The 21,420-nt window shown below is 37.0% G+C and overlaps 1 protein-coding gene across 1 annotated transcript in view; it reads right to left on the reverse strand.

Annotated features, from left to right (window-relative positions):
* Positions 1-21,420, reverse strand: part of LOC306883667 (teneurin-3-like) — a gene marked incomplete at its 5' end in the record, with an annotated part of 95,928 nt that overhangs the window by 25,407 nt on the left and 49,101 nt on the right. The window contains 13 exons of the mRNA XM_079439042.1: positions 279-540; positions 2,953-3,072; positions 4,530-4,737; positions 4,859-5,005; positions 5,864-5,884; positions 6,314-6,340; positions 8,193-8,378; positions 13,976-14,176; positions 17,131-17,325; positions 17,641-17,742; positions 18,470-18,677; positions 19,513-19,727; positions 20,905-21,024. Coding sequence (XP_079295168.1) covers positions 279-540; positions 2,953-3,072; positions 4,530-4,737; positions 4,859-5,005; positions 5,864-5,884; positions 6,314-6,340; positions 8,193-8,378; positions 13,976-14,176; positions 17,131-17,325; positions 17,641-17,742; positions 18,470-18,677; positions 19,513-19,727; positions 20,905-21,024 — 2,012 coding nt within the window. The remainder of the gene's footprint in view (positions 1-278; positions 541-2,952; positions 3,073-4,529; positions 4,738-4,858; positions 5,006-5,863; positions 5,885-6,313; positions 6,341-8,192; positions 8,379-13,975; positions 14,177-17,130; positions 17,326-17,640; positions 17,743-18,469; positions 18,678-19,512; positions 19,728-20,904; positions 21,025-21,420) is intronic.

A 21,420-nucleotide genomic window follows, 5' to 3' on the forward strand; every position in this document is an offset into this window, starting at 1 on the left:
AATGTGAATTATTTCTGTCACAGTAACATGATATAGTATGCCACTGTCATCATTAATTCAGTAGCAATATCTGTGTGGTGGTCTTAAGAATATCTGGTTTTCCTGACCGTACAGTATGTTCCGTAAGTAAAAATCACCTGCTTCTCTCATATTTTGTAGTGTCTTTAAATCATACAGCTCAGATGAGCTTGAGGCACATAGTCAAACGTATATTTTGATTTTAAGGAAATATGAACCGAGACTCATTTTACTCCCAGATGTGATGCGGTATGACTCACCTGTGTCTCAGGAATGATGGGGCTGGCCTCGGGGCTGGAGCGGTAGAAGGTGGAGAGTAGTGACGCTGTGATTCGGGGCGAGGGTCTGTCAAGACCACTAAATTCACAGGTTGGCGTGTCTCTTTCCTCTTTTCTCATCACCAGTGTGTCCATCACATGGAAAACTCTCCATGACAACCACACCGTGCGATACACAGCGGAGTATGGAGCACGCTCGAATCGCAACGTCAATGCTGTGCCTCCGTTCACCAATAAATCAAACCTGCAGGTGGATAAACAACACAGTCTTCAGAATAGAGCTCGTGCATGCTTGACAAATATACATTTGACTCTCCTGAGAAAGGACTATGGTGGAACCATGGTACAGTGATAATAAGACGTTATAAAATAATAATTTGAATAATACTATATTGCTACAATAGATGTCAAAAATATGGTTCATGACATTGTTATCAAAAAACATAGAAATACAAGACATTGTAATTTTTTTTGTATGCATGAGAATGTATAAAATGAAAAATGTATGTATTGTTATGCAATATACACTATTTATTAAAGGAATCTTGCTTTTATTCAGCAAGGATGTATTAAATTGATAAAAAAATAACAGTGAAGACATTTATAATGTTACAAAAGATTTCTATTTCAAATATATGCTGTTCTTGTGAGCATATAAGACATAAACATATAAGAATCCTGAAAACAAGTATCATTGTTTTTCATAAAAATAGTAAGCACCACAACTGTTTTCAACTTTGATAATAATAAAAAAAGTTTCTTAAAATCAGGACATTAGAATGATTTCAAAAGGATCACGTGACACTGAAGACTGGAGTAATGGCTGCTAAAATTCAGCTTTGTCGTCAGAAATAAATGACATTTTAAATTACATTAACACAGACATTAACATTTAAATTGTAGTAATATTTCAAAATATTACTATTTTACAGTTTTGTTTTGGTCAAATACAGAATGTAGCATTGGTGAGCAAAAGAGACTCATTTCAAAAACATTAAAACATCTCCAAACTGTTGAACAGTAGTGTATATTTACATAATATTTCACTATTTTTATGAAAGATACCATTTGTGCCAGAATCTCACATTGTTTGTGTGGGGGCAGAGGGCATATGAAGGCTAAGTGTGATTCATAATTTCCTGTTATCAAACTCATAAGCGCATGGGTCCTCTCCAAATTACATGGTTTGTTAGCCTCATCAAAGTGCTTAGTTATTGATGTCTTCCACGTTTCATATCCTCGTCTAAAAATGTATCAGATTCATAAATCTAATGAAAATAACAGCTAAATAACACGGCAGACTTCACTGTCTTTTATCAGTAGTTCGCTGGCACGCTTAAGATGTTCTATTAGTTGATGAGAGTAGGGGTAGAGATGTGATGTAACTTTTTTGCATTTGAGGGATTTGGATGAGAGATCTGGAGGTAGCAGTTAGAGCAGGACCTATTCTAATTAGCGTGCTATAGCGAGGAGGTAGGCGCAGATTTGGAAATGAAGGGGCGTCTCTTTGAAGTCGTGCTCTATATGAGCTGCTGACTCCCCTGCCCGGAAGGGGAGAGATGAACGGTGTGGTGACTTTACACACAAACAGACACATCCTTGCAGTGCCACTGCCTTGAAATTCTCCCTAACTGCTCCTGTCCCTTTTCTCAATCCTGGCATGGCCTGGCCACTGTTCCAGACCATCGGCCTTTAAAGCTGTTTCTTTGCCTCTGTTTCTCCTTGGACACGCTTGCTAACCAAGAGCAGACACCAGCACTGAACAAGCATGATTATCTGAAGCCTGTTCCCCTGTGTGCAGGTTTTTAGGAGGTATCTGGATATATAGGATAATCCCCAACATCAGCCTTCCTTCTTTAGAGATGAAGATCCATCCCTTGAGTATTTTTTTTCTTTCATTAAACTCTATTGAAGAGAAAATAACGTTTTTAATGCATTATGGTCATGCCTCAGTTAAAGGCATACGGTCGCCACGCATACACATGCAAACTCCCACGCATGTGACGCTTGAGTAGATGACTCACATTAAATGCTGATCTGAGTGATTCTTGGTAATGATGGATAATGACTAAAGGGATTATTATAAAGGTACAAGAAGGTCAGATAGCCCCAGAATCAGCTCTGCAAAAGTTAAACTCTGCAGACTACTTTAATCTTGTATAACTACAGTTAAAATGGGGCTCGAAAGTGAACATTTTCACCTTTTTACTGCATGCGTGTGGAGATCAGATTTTTGAACTGCTTTATGGGTTTAAATCAGTCTTACGTCTTTCACCGACTTAATTTAATTTATTTATTTATTTGTAAAATTTGAGTAATTTATAGTAATAAATAGATTTTGTGTTATGCAAAAATATATATATATATGGAAATGTGATCTGTAAATTGAACTTTTTGGGTCATAAAAGTATCATAAAAGGACATGTATGGGTCAAATTGTAATGTGTTGCCTTTGAGTGACACTGACATAAGGTTGAGAATGTGCCTGTTTGTGTTGATTAGACTTGACTTGTGTGGGAAGCGGCGATATGTAAATATGAATTTGCATAAAACTATGGAAAAAAACTTTCACCGACTATCTTAAGGATAGGTATTAGCATAATTATGTGTTTATGAATGTGTTTTCTGTGTCTGAGTAAAACATGTTTGTACGTACATGCCGTCCTGTCTGGTGATGGTATAACCCTGCTGGGGGTAATGCAGAAGGGACACATTCACCCCAATCAGTGGAGTGCCGTCACTGGTCACCACCTGTCCTCTCACAACGGACACCAGGCTATTAAATAAACACATGTTCAAAAACACATGAATATGGCTCTGAGTGAAAACAAAGGTAGATTAACCAGCTGTTCACAGCGTTGAAATTCAAGGTCAGCAGGCTGTTAAAAAAAAAATAATAATAAAAATAAGCAGCACTAAATCTGATATATAAAATGTCCATCTCCACTATAAAATGTCTCAATCCATTGCACCTGACCTTCCTCTGCCATTCTGTTTTGATAATCTTAACAGACGTAATTACAACACAAATTATTTTACCAAGCACCATTTAGTGGCTGACCTGCAATCTCGCATCTTTACACTAATTGTGTGATAATTTCTCACTGTGCGAACAAAAGAAACCTTAGGGCAGATGGGCGGGATGAGAAGTTTCCTCATCAAGGCATAATCAAAAGCTTCATCAACCAAATATAAAGAGATTCTAGTTTTTCTATTCTAAGGCAGTAAAGACAAGCAGCAATGTTCATATTGTTAACTTTGTCCAAAAACACCAAAGGGCAAAGAACATATTCGCTCAAGATTTCAAATTGAAGAGGTGCAAAGGTGAGGCGCTCAATTTTTTCACTGGAAAAAGTAATCATTTCCTAAAGTACATGGTACGTTAGCTTATGGTACAAATCATACCAACGGTGGATAGCTTTTCTATCTGCAATATGAAAACAGCAGAAATTAGATAGGACAACCTGGAGGCTTCAAAAGGGGAAGCTGAAGTTCTGAATTCCTATCAAAAAGGAAAACCCTATTGTTTATTCTGTATGAATGTGGCTTGCTCTATTTTGCCATGCTGTTAGATCTACGACCACAAAACGTTACAAACACTTTAAGATTGTGGGAAAGTTTGTGCAACACATCAAACGGCATCACAATTACTTGCATAGCCAGAAGGATTTTCTACGCATATACATTTTAATATGTTATGCCACTAATAAATAAAACATGAAATAGAGCCATTATCAGGATAATAAGCCATGTGTCACAATGAGAAGCTTAGAATGATATATATATATATATTAAACCGTTTTGATGGTTGAAATCATTTTTAAATAATGTTAATTTCCTAAAGCAGCGAAACTAGCTATTTTATGACATCATAAAATATGTTTTAACATTATTAAAAAAGTAATAAAAATACAACTTTCTAAACTAGATTGTAAGTGTTAAAGGGATAGTCCACTCACAAATGGCAATTCTGAGATCATTTACTCAAACCTCTTTTAATACAAAAGTAGATATTTTGAAGATACATGGTTTTTCCTACAATAAAAGTCAATGGGGTCCAACAACATTGGAGTCCAAGAGAAAGAAAAAGAGATTTTCTTTTGTGGCAATATCCATTTATGGGTGAAGTATCCCTTCAAGCAACATTTTTTAGTTCACTGTAGGATAGGTCCCAATACTCTTACTAAATCCAAACCTAGTTGACGGCTCTTCAGCAGTTCAAGATCTCCTAACCTGCTGTTGAACGTGTTTTCCCCTGGTAGGGTATGTGTGCCCCCCGGAGCTACCAGAAAGCTGACGCGCTGATAGAAGCCCTGAGCGTCCGGAGAAGGTGAGCTGAGGTGTTGCACTGTGCTGGGATCTGGAGCCCCGCGGCAATACGTCTGACCCTGACAGGTGCTGTAAATGCAACAGTCTGGGTCCATACAGTCCACCAAACCATCTAAAATAATAGCAAAGGACTTTAGACAACATATTCAGTGCTTTTAAAGTTATGTGTACATTTTTAGTACAGAAGTGGGAGCACCAATTGTTTAGCCCCCAACTTCTTGTCATTTTCTCACCTCCCTCGTTGTCCTTGCCGTCAGAACAAAGGGTTTCCATGGCGACATCGCACCCCACCCCTCTCCATCCCGACTGGCAGAGGCAGTGCCATCCGTTCTGGTCCAGAATGCACCTGCCGTTGTTGTTACACAGCCCTGGACAGCTATCTACCGGGACAAATTCATCAGTTACACATACCGACCAATCAGCAGCCTACGATGTGTCAAAGGGGTGAAAAACTCACCATAAAGAACTGCATAAACATACAGGGGAAAACACGGTGAATGTGTTTTAGTCAGTCAAACATTTGAAACTTGACATTTTAAAGACATCGGACAGGACTCAGGGACAGCTGTAATTTCACATGAAACAGCTGGACAAAATATGTGCTGCTTTACTATTGTAGAAAACAGAAAAATTATTTTCTGTGCTCCATTTCTAGGATAATAGATTAATAAATGCAGCTAAATACCAGCTAGGCAAAATTATTTCCAAAAAAAAGAAGGAACAAAATACATAAAATAAAATATTTATGAGAAATCTGAGCAGCTTATAAAGTTAAAAGAATGTTCTTGTGATAAATACTATCAAATTACACATCTAGCAGTGTCCATGTGAATTAACAGCATGCTGAGCTGAACAGCACAAGTGCAGAGAGAGTTTATCAGACAGTATACGGAAGTGTTCCATCATATCCTTTGTCACAGAAAAGTGTGAAGTCAAAGGAAATTACAGAGGAAATGCTAAATTAAGGAGCTTAGCAGCTGCTAAATATTACATTAAGAGACAGTGAGATGTACAACAATGGGGATTTGGGTAATGTGAATGTGTATATGTGCATGGACTGACTGATGATTTTGTGTGTGTCTTTGTATGCCTACAGTTACACTGTATAAAACAGGAAACCTGAAATCGAACACATGTGGGGACACATTAATACACGGTACATAGACATAATGAAAGTCATGCTTGAGAGACAGAGGGGTCAGAGCCACATGCTCTCTTCAGGGCAGCATGACCTTTACCTCTATATCCTATCCAGTCTGCTATCATGAAGAGACATTCAGGGAAAAGAATTAAACATGGGATGTTATACTGCGGTATGCAGTGATTTAGTGTCATTTCTACAGACAGCCCAGGCAGCCTCCGCTGGATACACACACCTAATATGCTGCGGCTTACCCTCTCCTCAGTAAATATGACATTTCATGATATTTGCATTGTACTGTTGAAGAGCTTGATTAGAGGAAGTCACGAATGCTTTTGAAATTTGCTTTTTTTCCCTTTCTTTTCTTTTTTTTTTATGAAGCAAGGTCTACATCTGTGAATCTGCTTTTCGATTTCATAAACATTTGTATTCAATGAAAATATGATTAAGGAGGAATTTAAGAAAACAATAATTAAAAAAGAGATACATTTTTATTCCGGACATCACACAGAAAGCAGAACATGGTTGATGAAAGAATGCACTGTACCTTTTATTTTGCTGTCCAAAAAGTGAGCTGATAAAATTAATGAAAGGGAAAGAATGAAAGAAGTCATTCAGATGAAAAATATAAATTTTTGTGCAATGGAAACAATGCTATAAATGTACCTATTCAGTCAACTGGCAACCTCCAAATTCTAAGTAGAATTTGAATATGCTACACTACATTGATGTGCTGACAATGTGTTTGATTTTAAAATTACTCTCAAGAACTGCATGACTATTTACAATTTTTCAGTACGCAGGGCTCCTGCACTCCAATACATTTCCATGACCTTATCAGTCATTTTTGATTACTGGATAAGTATGCTTTCAAAATCATATGCATTTTTCAGATTTGTGAACCAGTTGTTAAAAAATCTGACAAAAAATATTTTGTTGTTCAAAAATGGACCCGTGAGCTTTTTCTTTACACAATTTCTAACCAAGAGCAACATTTAGCTTATGAAATATTTTAGTGCAAAAAAATCATACTACCATTCAAAAGTTTGAGATGGGTAAGATTTCTTAATGCTTTTTTAAAAAAGTATCTTATGCTCACCAAGACTGCATTTGTTGGATCAAAAATACAGTAAAAAATATTGTGAATTAGGGATGCACAAAATTGGATTTTTGCCAATATCTATCAATCTCTGCATTTGTTTTCCAGAAAGATGCAGTGTTAACCCTAACATTTTATTTTAAGATTTAACATTTGTAGATGGTCTAAAGCAAAAGAGTTGTAAAAATTCTGAAAATCTTTTAGAGCTTATGATTTGTTTAAAAAATAAAACATAATATTACACAATGAATAAATCAGAATATATAAAATTATTTAATTTACAGGTGTTATGTTTGTGATTTTTTCATGTAAGCTATAGCTTCTGACCATTAAATCAAAACATACTCATTATTTTACGACATAAATTACTGCTTAATTTAATCAGAATTTAATAACTGTCAAAATTTTATTTGTGTAGGCTATTTTACTTTTAATTTAATTAGAAGTAGGCCAACAGCGCCCCCTACAGATTAAACCTCCTTACAGAACAGGCATTAGGACCTGGGGGAGGCTGCTGCTGCTGTCACTGCACGTGCTATTACTGTTTACTCTATCACACACCAAAAGGTCATTCTGTGTTGCTTTCACAGATTAAATGCAGCGATCCAAAAGAGTGAATCTAACCATCATTCAGACAAAACTTTGCTTCAAGAATGAGCCACACTGCTGATGTGATCTAATCACTAGCACACCCTGAGCACATGTGAGTTAACATATTCCTCTTATCGGCAAGACATATCGGCATAATTTTTCATATCGGGCAAATGCCGATATTTACATTTAAAGCTGTTATCAGCAGATTCCGATATCAGTCCGATAATATTGTGCATCCCTACTGTGAGTACTTGTGAATGTTGATAGAATTTAAAATATTTGTTATTTTAAAATTTAATTTATTCCTGTGATTGCAAAGCTGTATTTTTAGTCTTCAGTGTTGCATGATACTTCAAAACTCATTCTAATATGTTGATTTGCTGATCAAGAAACATTTCGCATCATCAATGTTGAAAACATTGCTGCTTAATATTTTTGTGGAAACCGTAATATGTAGCCTATTTATATAGATCCTTTGATGAATGAAAAGGTTTAATGCATCCTTGCTGAATACAAAAAAATTTATTAAAAAAAGCCATTTTTTTGAACGGTACTGTATATTCTGTATAGAAATCTGGATTTTTCCATTTTATTCCTTTCTATTACTTTTTACTGACCTGTAGAATACAATTTTATTTGTGATATTTCAAAGTTTTTACTTTGGGAACACTGAATAGGATACTTTTTCAAGCTAATATAACAAAATACAAGGTTCACAACAGGGTGAACTCACCGATATTGCAGTTTTCTCCCGTCCAACCTTGGTGACACTCACACTTTCCCGTTCGACACGCGCCGTGCTCCCCACAGTGTGCCTGACACTCCTCCTGTTCACACCCTGCCCCCGACCAGCCATCCGCACACCGACACACACCTCCAACACACACTCCGTGAGGACTGCAATCCGTTGCACACAGTTCTGGAACAAACAGCATTGTGTTTGAGTCATGAAATACAAGCATGCAGGAATACAAGTCATAAAAAGCAGTTTATAAAAATACACAAATTAGGCATTTTTTTCTGTATAAAGTCATATAGCTTGCATTAATGTAATAATGTATGCAATTAAAATAACCCTTATGGAGAGTCAGATACTTTTAAATTAGATTTTAATTTTACTTAATGCATTTTAATGTGGGACAGACAATGAATCATTTATTTGAATTTTCTTAAAAGGATAGTTCACCCCCGAAAAAGAAGAACATTCTGTCATCATTTACTCACCCTCAACCTGTATAATTTTCTTTCTTCTGTTGAATATTTATGAATATATTTTGAAGAACTTTGGTAACACAGCAACAGCTGGTAGCCATTGACTTCCATAGTACTTTTCCTATACTATGAGTATAAGTCAGTGGTCAGTGGCAACTGGTTTCCCAAAAATCTTCAAAATATATTATTTTATGTTCAACAGAAGAAATAAATTCATACAGGTTTGAAACAGCTTGAGGGTGAGTAAGTAATGACAGACTATTTTGGGTGAACTATCCATATAAACTGAGCTTTAGTTGAGTTTAACTTAATATTTTATTTTTGTTTAACACATATTTATTTATTTTCCACAAAAATTAATTTGAGATCAATAATTTGTGGACCCATGCAGTACTTTTGCGGATCCCCTGTTGGAGACCTCTGATCTACATGTTGTCTCATCTGCTTTAGCAAAACAAATAAGAAATTTCATCTCCTTTACAACAGCACCATGCTGAATTATAACTGCTATGACTGAATGCATCTTTGGCACTCTAATTCTCACTGCTGTATTGTATTTGAATGTTGGGGAACAAAATTGGCAGTAATCCTTTGATAGTTTTGTGCTAAAGCCAATGCACAATAGCTCTGAACTTGTCATCCTGCAAGCTGTGACTGCTAACATTTCTGGGGTTCTCCAGAGCTACCATCAACAAATACATTCACACATTTCAAGGACAAACGTCTCTTCTACAGAACATCACTGTGTTGTGTTTCTGTGTTTATTCTCCTAGATGAAATAGAATTCTCTCTATTTCATCTAGGAGAAAATGTAGCCAAAAAGACTCTCAAAAAATTGATTTGATTTGAAGGTTAAAGTTTAAGGCAACAAGGGAGGTTTTTTAAAAAATAATTTGAATTTAAAAATATGGCTACATGCCAAAGACGGTTTTTGGAGGGTATATTTAATAGATAATTACTTCCATAAGGCATAACCATATTCTGCAAGTGTCAGCAAACATTGTGCACTCAGTTATTCTAGAGAGACATCTCAAATTAGGAAGACTTGGGTCCATAGATGGTGCTATAGCAACTTCATTACTCAGTTTATATTATAGATTCAATTTACCATCACCTTAAAATTTCCCAGTGGACTGTAAACTATTAATCTAAATGAATTAACATGCACACTGTAGAATTATATCTGCATGTCTGTTTCCAGCCCAACACCGATCTGCATGTATTAAAACAACCTACAGGTCAAGACAAGATCGTAAGACTACATCTGTATGCGTCAGACAGCACAAGGCATTTAAATGTTCAGTATGTATTTTCTGCATAAATTCATATAAATCCGGCACTGTCTGCATTGAGCTAGAGATTCAGATATAAAAGCATTAAGGCTAGAGATTCAGTTTTCAGTCATGCTGCAACCAGACAACAATGTGTAGGACCATCTAAATGTGTCTGATGACAGATAATGAGAGAAGCTTAGACTTGGATTGCCCCCATCCACCTTCATTTCAACCAATCATTATATTCTAATGTCGATACAGTGAAGTGAAGTAAAATACGGGCAATAGCTTGAAATCTCAAGTTTGTCTTCACCTCCATTTCAAATGCATAAACATTTTTTAGTATACACGTTAACTCAATTCAGATATTGTCTGTCTTGAGTTAGAGATCCAGCTATTGAAAGAGAACTCAAGGCTGAAACCAGGCAGCACTGTGCATCTAAACATGCCTGATGCTAGATAACAAGGTCAACTTAGACCTGGCTTGGCCCCACTCACCTTCATTTCAACTAATCATTATGTCCTTAGAACTATCACCTCAACGACTCCTAAAAAACAACCGAATAACACCGCCATGGGCAATTTTGATTTTATAAGGCCAAGCTGGAGCCAATTTATCATCGCAGAGAAATTACACCGGTGACTTTTTCAAAGTTCTCCACTGCTGCCCAAGGCAACCTCTCAGGCAAGTACGGAATTGGTCTTCCATTAAGCCATTTCTTTGTAAAGCAACTTTTAGAGTGGGAAAGTCCACCTGACAAATAAATAACACATAAAACCAAAAACTGAGTGAAACGTAAGTAAAGTCTCTCTGATGTTTGTACAGGCGAGCCCTTTTGCTGTCCCTCTCAAGAGTTTATTCTTCAAATCGCAAGACCTTGGAGGGTCTGATTAGGTCCTGCTGGCTCTCTGGAATATTAAATTGCTCTAAAAAGGTGAAGGGTTGGTTGATTCATTCAATCTTTTTTTTTTTTTTTACGGCCTTCTTTTTCCACACCAGTCGATGTAATCAATTTTTCATTAGCGGTAAGGTGTTTATCTGTTTTTAGCACTTCCAGGTTCCAGCGGGAGGCGGGTCGATCCACGCCTCCCACCCGTTAATTAAAGTTTATTTAATTGAACTGGAACAGTGGAGGTAATGAAGAGACAAAACCCCAACTGTGCAAGCAAGTGGACTCCCATTGCTCCCAAGGCCAGAGCTGCAGCTAGAAGTGGCCTGACGTTAAGCAAACACTCAGATGAAAGTAATGTCTTAGTGGCTTTACCACATCTTAAGCAACTATTTTATATTCAGTAAAAGCTAAAAGTTTAAGTAGAACATTTCTGTAGCATTATTGTTATATTTCATTGCTAATATATTAAATTGCTAATAGATATTAAAAGGATCATATGATGCGATTTCTTGTTTTCCTTTTCTTTAGTGCATTATGTAGCTGTTTGTGCATCTAAAAGATCTGCAGAGTTACAAAGCTCAAAGTCTCCCACAAAAGGATTTGTTCTCTCTAAAAGAGAAGACTGATCCAGACACTTGTGTGTTTCTGTGCGAAAGCACTTTATTTGGCCTTCCGAAAGTAGATACAATTAGGAATCATTGGTTAAGATTTGTTTACAACACAACCCAAATGCTCGATTTTGTGCAACGCATTTTATGGATGACAGTTTCGTGAACCTAGGAGAGTACAAGGCTGGCTGTGCACAAAGGCTATTTCTAAATTTTAAAAAAGGGTCAATTCCGACTGCTATGACAATCTGTCGCTTCTGAATCAGCGACTGTAAGTATGTTTTGTTATTAGTTTAAGTATTTGCTATTGACTGTTCAAATGTGAAGTTTTGCACAGTGTAGCGTAGCATTGTGTGTGTGTGTGTGAGGAGAACAGGGTCTCATCACAGTGGAGTGTACAGCCCATCAGAAATCATAGCACGTCGACTTGTGTTCTGCAAATACATACGAGCATCATCACTGTCTGTCACGTGGCTCTGTTCCCCTTTCGGGCTTGAACTGATGGTAAAACTAACAACATTATTAACTGTTTTTATATTTATTTTGAAAGCTGACGCTCGCGAATCACAATTATGGTAAGGGGCGTTACATTTCTGATGCGCGCTTGTGGTGTTCGGCCAATCACAATGCACTGGGTCAACTGGCCAATCAGAGCAGTCTGATCTTTAGAAATAGAATCATATGACCCCTTTAAACGGAAGCCTTACAAATTTCCTACAATTTGTACAGGAATATATATTCTATAGTATAGAATATAAGTAAACAAATATACACTACCATTCAAAAGTTTGGGTCAGTTTTTTTATTTTTTATTTATTTAGAAATAAATTAATATTTGTATTCAGCAACAACATATTACTCTATATTGGTCTAAACTGACAGTAAAGACATTGATAATGTCACAAAAGATTTGTACTTCAAATAAGTACTGTTCTTTTGAACTTTATATTAATCAAAGAATCCTGGAAAAAATTATCACGGTTTCCACAAAAGTATTAAGCAACTATTTTCAACATTAAGAATAATGCTAAATGTTTTTTAAGCACCAAATCAGCATATGTGACCCTGGACCACAAAACCAGTCTTAAGTCGCTGGGGTATATTTGTAGCAACAGCCAAAAATACATTGTATGGGTCAAAACAAAATAATTTTTATTTTATGCCAAAATTCATTAGGATATTAAGTAAAGATCATATTCCGTGAAGATATTTTGTACATTTCTTAACGTAAATATATCAAAACTTAATTTTTGATTAGTAATATGCATTGCTAAGAACTTCATTTGGACAAATATAAAAGCAGTTTTCTCAATATTTAGATTTTTTTGCACCCTCAGATTCCAGATTTTCAAATAGTTGTATCTCGGCCAAATATTGTCTGATCCTAAGCAACCATACATCAATGGAAAGCTCATTTATTCAGCTTTCAGAATATGCCTTCTGTGTGAACGCAAACACGTCCCAGGATTAATTCCAGGATCTATCCCAGTTTGGGGACCTAGTAACATTGCCGGGTTCAGTCCCGGAACGAGCTCTGTGTGAACAAAAGCCAGAACTAATGCCGTAAAGGCTGATGACACGCGTTATCATGCGACTCTTTTACTGGGTGTTTTGAAGGCAGATCAATGTTCACGACGAAAAATGTATAAACTGGAATCAGAGATCAGGGAGTTCCTCACTTTCCGCTCTGAAGCTGAAATCGTTCACTAGTTTAGTGAAACGGTACGCGGCGCATTATACAAGTCACATGAAATGGCACGTGTCTTTACGGGTTGTGTTTGAATGCACGCACAGATTCCGGAAAATCACTGGCAGTGTGAATGAACCAAAATCAGACGATCCCGGGAGAAATCACGGGACACATTTTCCGTGTATTTTCTGGAATGGCTGTGTGAAAGAGGCTTAAGTGTTAATCTAACTTTAGTTCACATATTAACAGATGATTTGTGTTTCTTTCATACTGTAACAGAGCACATCAAATTGAATCTGGGGTGATCTCTGTTTTACTATAACACTTTCTGATAACTGCAGAAGCACATTTATTTTATTTATTTTTATCACATTTACATTTCAAAAATCCCCTTACTACAAAACCACAGGCACTTATGATGGCATAATTCCCACAACATTCTCTGAAGAAACAGCCTGACAGCAACATTTCTGTTTCTTTTCACCAATTACTTACAGGCATCACAAGGGGAAAGTAAGTTATAGCTACTTCTGTAAGAGTAATGTGCAGTATGTGCATCATGGCCACAGGAAATGCTGATGTGATCGAAAGGTTACTCACCACAGGCTAATCAAACTAGAAACACAAACATTAGAGTACCTAACAACACCCAGTGTGGGCAGCATTTCAGAGAACAGAACTGTTCCTATAGTAATGATAAAATTACCTACAGTGGGGTGCAAAAGACCACACTGAAAATTTAAACCTAGAAAGAAAAATAGTTTTGGGGTTTTCAAATAAGCCTCCCAATACCAAATCAAGCCATATAGTGCATCACATAATCAGGGAATCAGTAGTACCTGTAGAACAGTCAGGATCGGTCCAGTTGACGTCACAGATGCAGGAGCTGGTCTCACTCTGGAATGTACCGTGGCCAGAGCAGTGTTCAGGACACATAGAGACCTGTGTCTCACAGTTCGATCCGGTCCAGCCTGAGGTACAGTGGCACTTACCATGGAGACAGGAGCCATGGCTTGAACAGGATGGGTCCACACAGTCCACTGCGGAAAACAACAGTGTTTTCAAACCATTTTCTTAGAATTACCTTCACATTTTTGCAATGATTTTAACCAACAGGTTGAACAGTAATGCTTTGTGGCTGTATAAATTCAGTTGCCCTGAAAGGCTGGTAAGATTTAAAAAAGTATATTTTGTTCACCAAGGCTTTATTTATTTGATCAGAAATACATTAAAACAGTAATACTGTGAAATGCTATTACAATTTAAAATAAATGTTTTCAATTTGCATATATTTTAAAGTGTAATTTATTCCTGTGATGGCGAAGCTGAACTTTCATCAACCAGTACTCCAGTCTTCAGTGGCATGTGATCCTTAGGAAATCATTCTAATATGGTGATTTTTTGCTTAAGAAACATTTATTATTATCAATGTTGAATGCAGTTGTGTTGCTTAGTATTTTTGTGGAAACCGTGATACATTCTTTCAGGATTTGATTACATGAATTCATCCTTGCTGAATACAATTATTAATTTCTTAAAAAAAATAAAAAATAAAAAAAAATAACTGACCACAAACTTTGGATTGATATTTTACTTATTAAAATATTTGTATATAATAAAGTTGTAAGTTGGGTTTGGCTTTGGTGTTCAAACACTTTTCAGGCCACTGCGTCATCAATTCATATGCCGCCTTTAAAGTTTTTTTTTTTTTTTCTCTTAAACAATCCTTCTGATAAAGATATCACACCTTAACATTTTTTCAAAGAAAAATCTATTTCTTTTACAAGTACAAGACTGCACTCCAGAACATCCTACTGTATAAAGATGCAATGATGCTTAGATATGCTATTTCAGCTTCCTGCGGCTATTCAAGAAATCACTCTTGAATTTGAGGTATTACCATCATGGAATACAGAAACATCATGAGGGAACAATGTCTGCACCATGGGATATGTCTGATCTAGTAAAATGACTTTTATATTCATGCCATACAGTTCTATGATCATGCAGCGCAATCTCTGAACCAAATGATGCACATGAGAAGGAAGCACATACCATGACAACTCCATCATCATGTTTAATGTATAATTTGGCTTTCCCAAAACGTAAACCCATGCAGGTATCAGAAACAAATTTAAAGATGACTTCTCTGATCCTGTGAGTTGTTGGGGTTTTTTTCCCCTCAAGGCTTCGTGCACTGGCCATAAATTACTGCAGAAGGGAGCATGATGTACAGTTCTTGTTGAGACTGGTACAGAGGTACTAATTTAATTCTGCGCTACTTCTTGAGGTTGCAGTTTTGGGGAATTTGACAGCTATCTAGTCTGTGTGTCACTGACGGTGTCAAATTGGAAACACTGTTGCTAAAGTCTGAAAATTTGATCATCATTTATTCAACGCCTTTTCAAATCTTTTTGAACATAAAAAAGAACTCTTTAATCTCTGAAAAAAGTCAACAGTTCATATAAAAGCTTTAAGCTGTTTTAAAAAACACATATCAAGAGGCTAACAAAGGGCAACTCTCAGATCTCTTTATAGGTTTTAATTGGCAATCAACTTAATGTGACCACTGCTGCTACATTATTAATTGTATTTTTATCAAAAGGTGTTTATTGTTTTGTGCAACTTCATAAAAACTGTAGCATAAGACAATGTATTAGCATTTGCTTTTTAAAGGGGTCATATGATGTTGCTAAAAAGAAGATTATTTTGTGTGTTTGGTGTAATACAATGTTTACGTGGTTCGAGGTTCAAAAAACACATTATTTTCCACATACTGAACATTATTGTTGCTCCTCTATCCTCCACCTTTCTGAAACGCACTGATTTTTACAAAGCTTATCGTTCTGAGAAGCGAGGTGTGCTCTGATTGGCCAGCTATCCAGTGCGTTGTGATCGGCCGAATACCTCAAGCCTGTGATGGAAATGTTACGCCCTTTACCATGTTGTGATGCCGTGTCCCGGCGCGACGAGACTAAAACAATAAAACCCACTATAAACGAGGCATTTGTTGCATTCACTGAGGACATAAAAACTGATTATAAGTACTCATACAGTCTTATGCGCCGCGTAAACATATCACCATGTCTGCATTTGTGATCGTAGAAACGCCAAACAAGCACTACTCTACACTGCTCAAAACTCGCATTTGAATAGTCAGTAGCAAATTCTTTAAATATCGAAACGTATTTACAGGCTGTGAGTCAGAAGCACCAGACTGTCCTTGCGACATTGGAATTGCCCCACTTTATAGTGTTCACAGCCATTCATAGTGTTCACATTGTAGGCTACTCTCTCCCAGGTTCAGGACACAGTCCTCCGTAAAATGTGGGAGCGTGTTTGAATGAGCCGTTTTAGAAAGGTGTGGCAGAGTCTTAACTTTTATAAATAATATTTCTTTGGGTTTGAGACTTTAATCTTTGCAACTTTACAGATCTTATATATGCACAAACAGCTTGTAACACTCCAAAGACAAAGGAAAACATAAAATTGCATCATATGACCCCTTTAAACAATCTATTGCTAGCTAGTCTCTCTTTTTGGGCATCTCACTAGGTCTTTCCCTCTCTTCTCGACCTCAAGGTGAGTTACTCATTCAATTCAATGACAATTATAACATTGTTCAAGTGACCCGAACAGGGACATCTAAAGAGTTCATTCCCTAGCCTATTGAATGTGGATCAATAAACTCAATTGGTTTTACCCAGAGAGAACAGAAGGAAAAAAATCAAAAGACAGGAAATATTTTGTGTGCATGTAAGGGGTATTTTCTTGGCTGTCTGCCTTATCTCAATCCCATATGTGGAATCCATTTCAGTCAGTGGATGCTGCTAAATGGTGTGGCTAATTTATCACAACAAAAACCAGTCTTTAAGTCAGTACCCTCATCCATGTAATTAGCTGCTCGGTGGTGTTGAAAAAGTGCTCTCCTCCACAAAAATGAGCTACATGTGTTTTGTTTTCTTTGCATAGCTGCTGAAATTTGTCCAGTTACCTTGGTCACAGTTGTCACCTTTGAAGCCAGGGTTACACATGCAGGAGCCTGTAACACACAGGCCACGACCCCCACACTGGGCATCCACACACTGACCACTGGGCACGTCGCATTCAATCCCTTTCCATCCACTGTAGCACTGACAGCGCCCGCCGTTGTACTGGCCATTGCCGCTGCACAGCACTGGACACGCCGCTAAAAGAAGGAAAGAAATGAAAGCTAGGAAGATAAAGGTGGGACCACAGATGGGAGAATCTCACAAAACATGTTCAGGATGTTATCATTAGATTGTCATGACTGCAATACAGTACTAAAGGTCATCTTTTTCAAACAGTTATTTCTAGTTTTACAGACACAGGCCCACAAATTAAATACATGGTCCATATTTATATATATATATATATATATATATATATATATATATATATATAGTGTGGACAGGTTCTTCACAGGTTTTTTGTGAGATTCATCCTGACAGCAAAAACTATATCATTAGAACACCACACACACCTCTCGAGCAATATGGCCCAAGGAATCCTGGGAAGCAATTACATGTGCCTGAGACACATTCTCCATTGCCATAGCAATTGTGTGGGCATTCCATCACCGACTCTGCACAAAGAAGGTCAGATAATAAAATTACATTTGTTGTGGCATATTAAATGCATTTTTACACTGCTTCATATTTTTCTGACAAGGCATAGTACAAAGTAAGAGGGTTAAAAACACTACTAGAGTGTGTTTACATTAAAAATTATAAGGAGTCTCTATGAAAACTATGCCAAATACTGAATTCCCACTTAATAAATAAATGCATAAATAATTGAAAAAGAAAGTAGTTTCCTTTCCTTTTTTTGCTGTAAATAAAAGCAGATCCTCCTCATGGCCGCAATAAAAATCATATTTGAAGATAAAAACAAAGCTCAGCAGCTCAAGGCTTAGAGATTTAGTCTTTTGGCCTCCATATTCCCTGGCCTGACAGAAGAAGATAGCAGCAGAATCAAACTTATTGATTAGCCAACAACTCAGGGCATGCTTCTGCACGCCTCATTATCACTGCTGCACTCATCTCATATCATCTCAGGCACTTGGGTGCAAGACAGAAATATAAAAAGGCCATCTGAAGGCACCTATAAAAGCTTCTTACAACGGCCCAGTTGCTCTGTCAAGACTCACATTACATAATGTTGGGTATGAAATTACATTTTCATCTTTAATGCATAAATAAGCAGGAAACATCCACAATAACCAGCCACTCTCTTTGGTGCATAAACAAAGACAAATGCGTATGCACTCAATCACATGAAGCTACATAGCTGTGTTACATGTGGTAACTCACCTAGTACTATTGTGCTGTATGAGACAGGCTCTACGGTGCGGCCATCATTGTAAAAGGCCAGGTGCCACACACCGGTGTGCAGGTACTGGATGAAGCCTGCCTGCTGAACGCTGACCGGATTCTCCAGTCGGTCCCTGGGCTCCGGATCCAACTGAACTCGCTCTCGTGAGATGAGCCTACTGCCATCTAGAAGCTCCACAAAGTCATACTGAAACACACACAATTACATTGACCGTTATTGCTCAGCTGTTGTCAAATGTGTTGCAACAAAATAAAAGGCAAATTTAATATCCAGACACCATGACATTTAGGCTGCCATTACCCTGTCTGGTCCCAAAATATCATCCCAAGAAATCTTTTACAACACAAAGGAAAACAGATGTCTATTTTTCATTAATTTGGCATCCCAGAGTGTTATTCACTAGAACATCCTCTACTTCTAGCAGAACATTAAAATAAATAGATAGACCCACTAACTGAAGACTCTAAATTAAAGTTTCTCCAATTGATTTCCAACTGGTCAGCTACAAAAAGCAATAAGAAGACACATGGCAAATTGGAAGCAGCATTCAATAAGCTTGCTTTAGTTTATTGTGATGGCTTTGGGGACACATTGATTGAACATCTACAATAAGTTGGACAGTTTCCCTCAGCACTTACGGAAGATGCTGTTTTCATTGACAGCTGTGAGTGTTAAACACTCACTGAGACAGAGAGAAGATGTCTTTTTGTTGGAGCAGTTTGTTTTGTTTTGTTATGATTAAAGAAGGATTTGTTCTTTCTGGCGAATAAGCTTGGACGTCTGATTCCTTCAGCTCCTTGTTTTTTTTATATTGAATAGCTTCTGTCAACAGGAGTATTGGATACTTTACAGACAGCAGTTTTATCTATGGTTTAATGAATGCAAAATAATGAAGCAAATTAATTCATTTTGGAAGGTTAAAAAAGTCCATTGACCTTCTTTTATAAATTAACGATTAACTAATTAGCCACTTATGACTTATTTAAGACAAGTAAATTAGAAGACTTTGATATTGTATTACCTGGGTGTGTGAGGGTGGAAGTCCTCTCCTTCCATAGACTCCAATCAGGGCGTTTTTCTGAATGGAAATATTCAACTTGAGAAAGTGGGGCTGTTCAATGAGAAGTCTGGACCTCCAGAAAACTCCTGGTGGAACGGCATGTGCTACCTGCTGACCCAACTCCACCTGCCCTGTGTCCAGCGTGGAGTTATACTGCAGCATCACTCCTACCCTTCCTATGAGCAAGCACATATTAAAACAACTTTATTCCATAACTGAATCCATAAACCTGTCACAGTTGTATTGTTATAATATTTAAAGTATACTCACAATTCACATATAAGACTTATATGTACAGTTTGATATTAAATAAGGGTCTTTATTGTTGGGCACTCTTGCTTACTTCATGTTATTTTTATTATTTGTTTGCCCAAAGTTTATTCACTGTAGCAAACCCAGCCAAATACTAATTCCTATCAATTCAGTCAAGACAGCTTAATTTTTCGATAAAACTAAGGGTTTGGTCTTATTTCAAGCCTAAAATTTTAAAAGAAAATTAAATGAAAATATTTTTTATATTTCTCTACAGTATGCTCAGAGATAAATGGTCCCTTCAGTGATTTTCCTGATGAGAGCCTCTGAATGTCAAACATTACCCTAAAACTTGCAGTAGGCATTTGCCATGCTCTTTCATACTCTCCAAAGGATATCATTCAGATGACAGTTGACAGTTTATACAACACAGGCAAACATCTTTATATCTCACTTCAGAAAGAGGCAGTAAGCAAATTAAAAGAACACAATATAGCATGGCAGGTTCGCACTCTGAATGAGGAAATCATCTTTTATTGACTTGTTTCAAACTGATGCTTTCTAAACATGGTAATTAGGACAAACCTAGCACAGTGGGTGCTATTCTTTGGAGACTGTCACTCTGTAGTGAAAGATACTATCACTATTGTTTCTCTGTAGTGCTTTAGCAGTCTTTAAAGTCAACAAGAAATGACATTCAGGACCCTTTTCACTTATTTTATCCATTGGGAATTGACTGGATTGAGAAAAACGACTGTTGCATACCAGAATAGACCAATGTGTTTAGCTGTCCTTTATATCTCACAATTCGACTTTCTATCTCTTAATTGCAGCATTGTTTCTTTGTTCCTTGTGACTTTTTTATGTTACAAGGTGACTATGTCTCTAAATTACAAAATTGTTTCTTGTAATATTTTTGCACTTGTGTACTATACTGCACTAAGAACAAGAAAGAAACTGAAAAGGAAACACCACTCTACAAATTAATATGCAGCTTGAAAGAAATAACTGCAATCTATACAAAATAACGTGTTTCATAGAGATATGAAAATGCAGTCCTCTGTGACTGAAAGGTCATTGATTTCGGCCTTGAAATGTTACCATCTGCAGAAATGGCAGTCACAGTGTTGGTCGGGAACGTCACTGGTTTGGCTCGTCCATTCTCAAAGGCGTGATTATCCACATCCTTCAGTTTCCAGTTCAGGCCAAGTACATGCATGGCTGCGAGAGAAGGCAATTAAGATCATGAAACGGAACAGCAAGCACATATCATGTCATGAAACATTCTCATTTTCAAAAGGATATAGTTTAAAAGCTGTTGAAAACCACTCTGGAAGGTGATTTGCAGTCTCCTTTACGCATGCGTTGGACACAAGTGCAGTGCATATAGACCATTTCAAGGACGTAAACAATAACAAAGGCGTTGGAACGCTACTGTGCATGTCTGGTCCAGAAACATTTCCGGTAGTGCCATTTTTAAATCTCAGATCTATCAAAACCTACAGCGCGTGCTTTCTAAGTCTAGCGAAAACGCAAGTTAGGTATTTAAAAAAAAAAAAAAAGAATTACCCTTTAAATATGACTGAGGTGTAAACTGATTGATGCTGCGTGCGTGTA

The sequence above is a fragment of the Barbus barbus genome (genome assembly GCF_936440315.1).
Source record: "Barbus barbus genome assembly, chromosome: 17".
Taxonomy (NCBI): domain Eukaryota; kingdom Metazoa; phylum Chordata; class Actinopteri; order Cypriniformes; family Cyprinidae; genus Barbus; species Barbus barbus.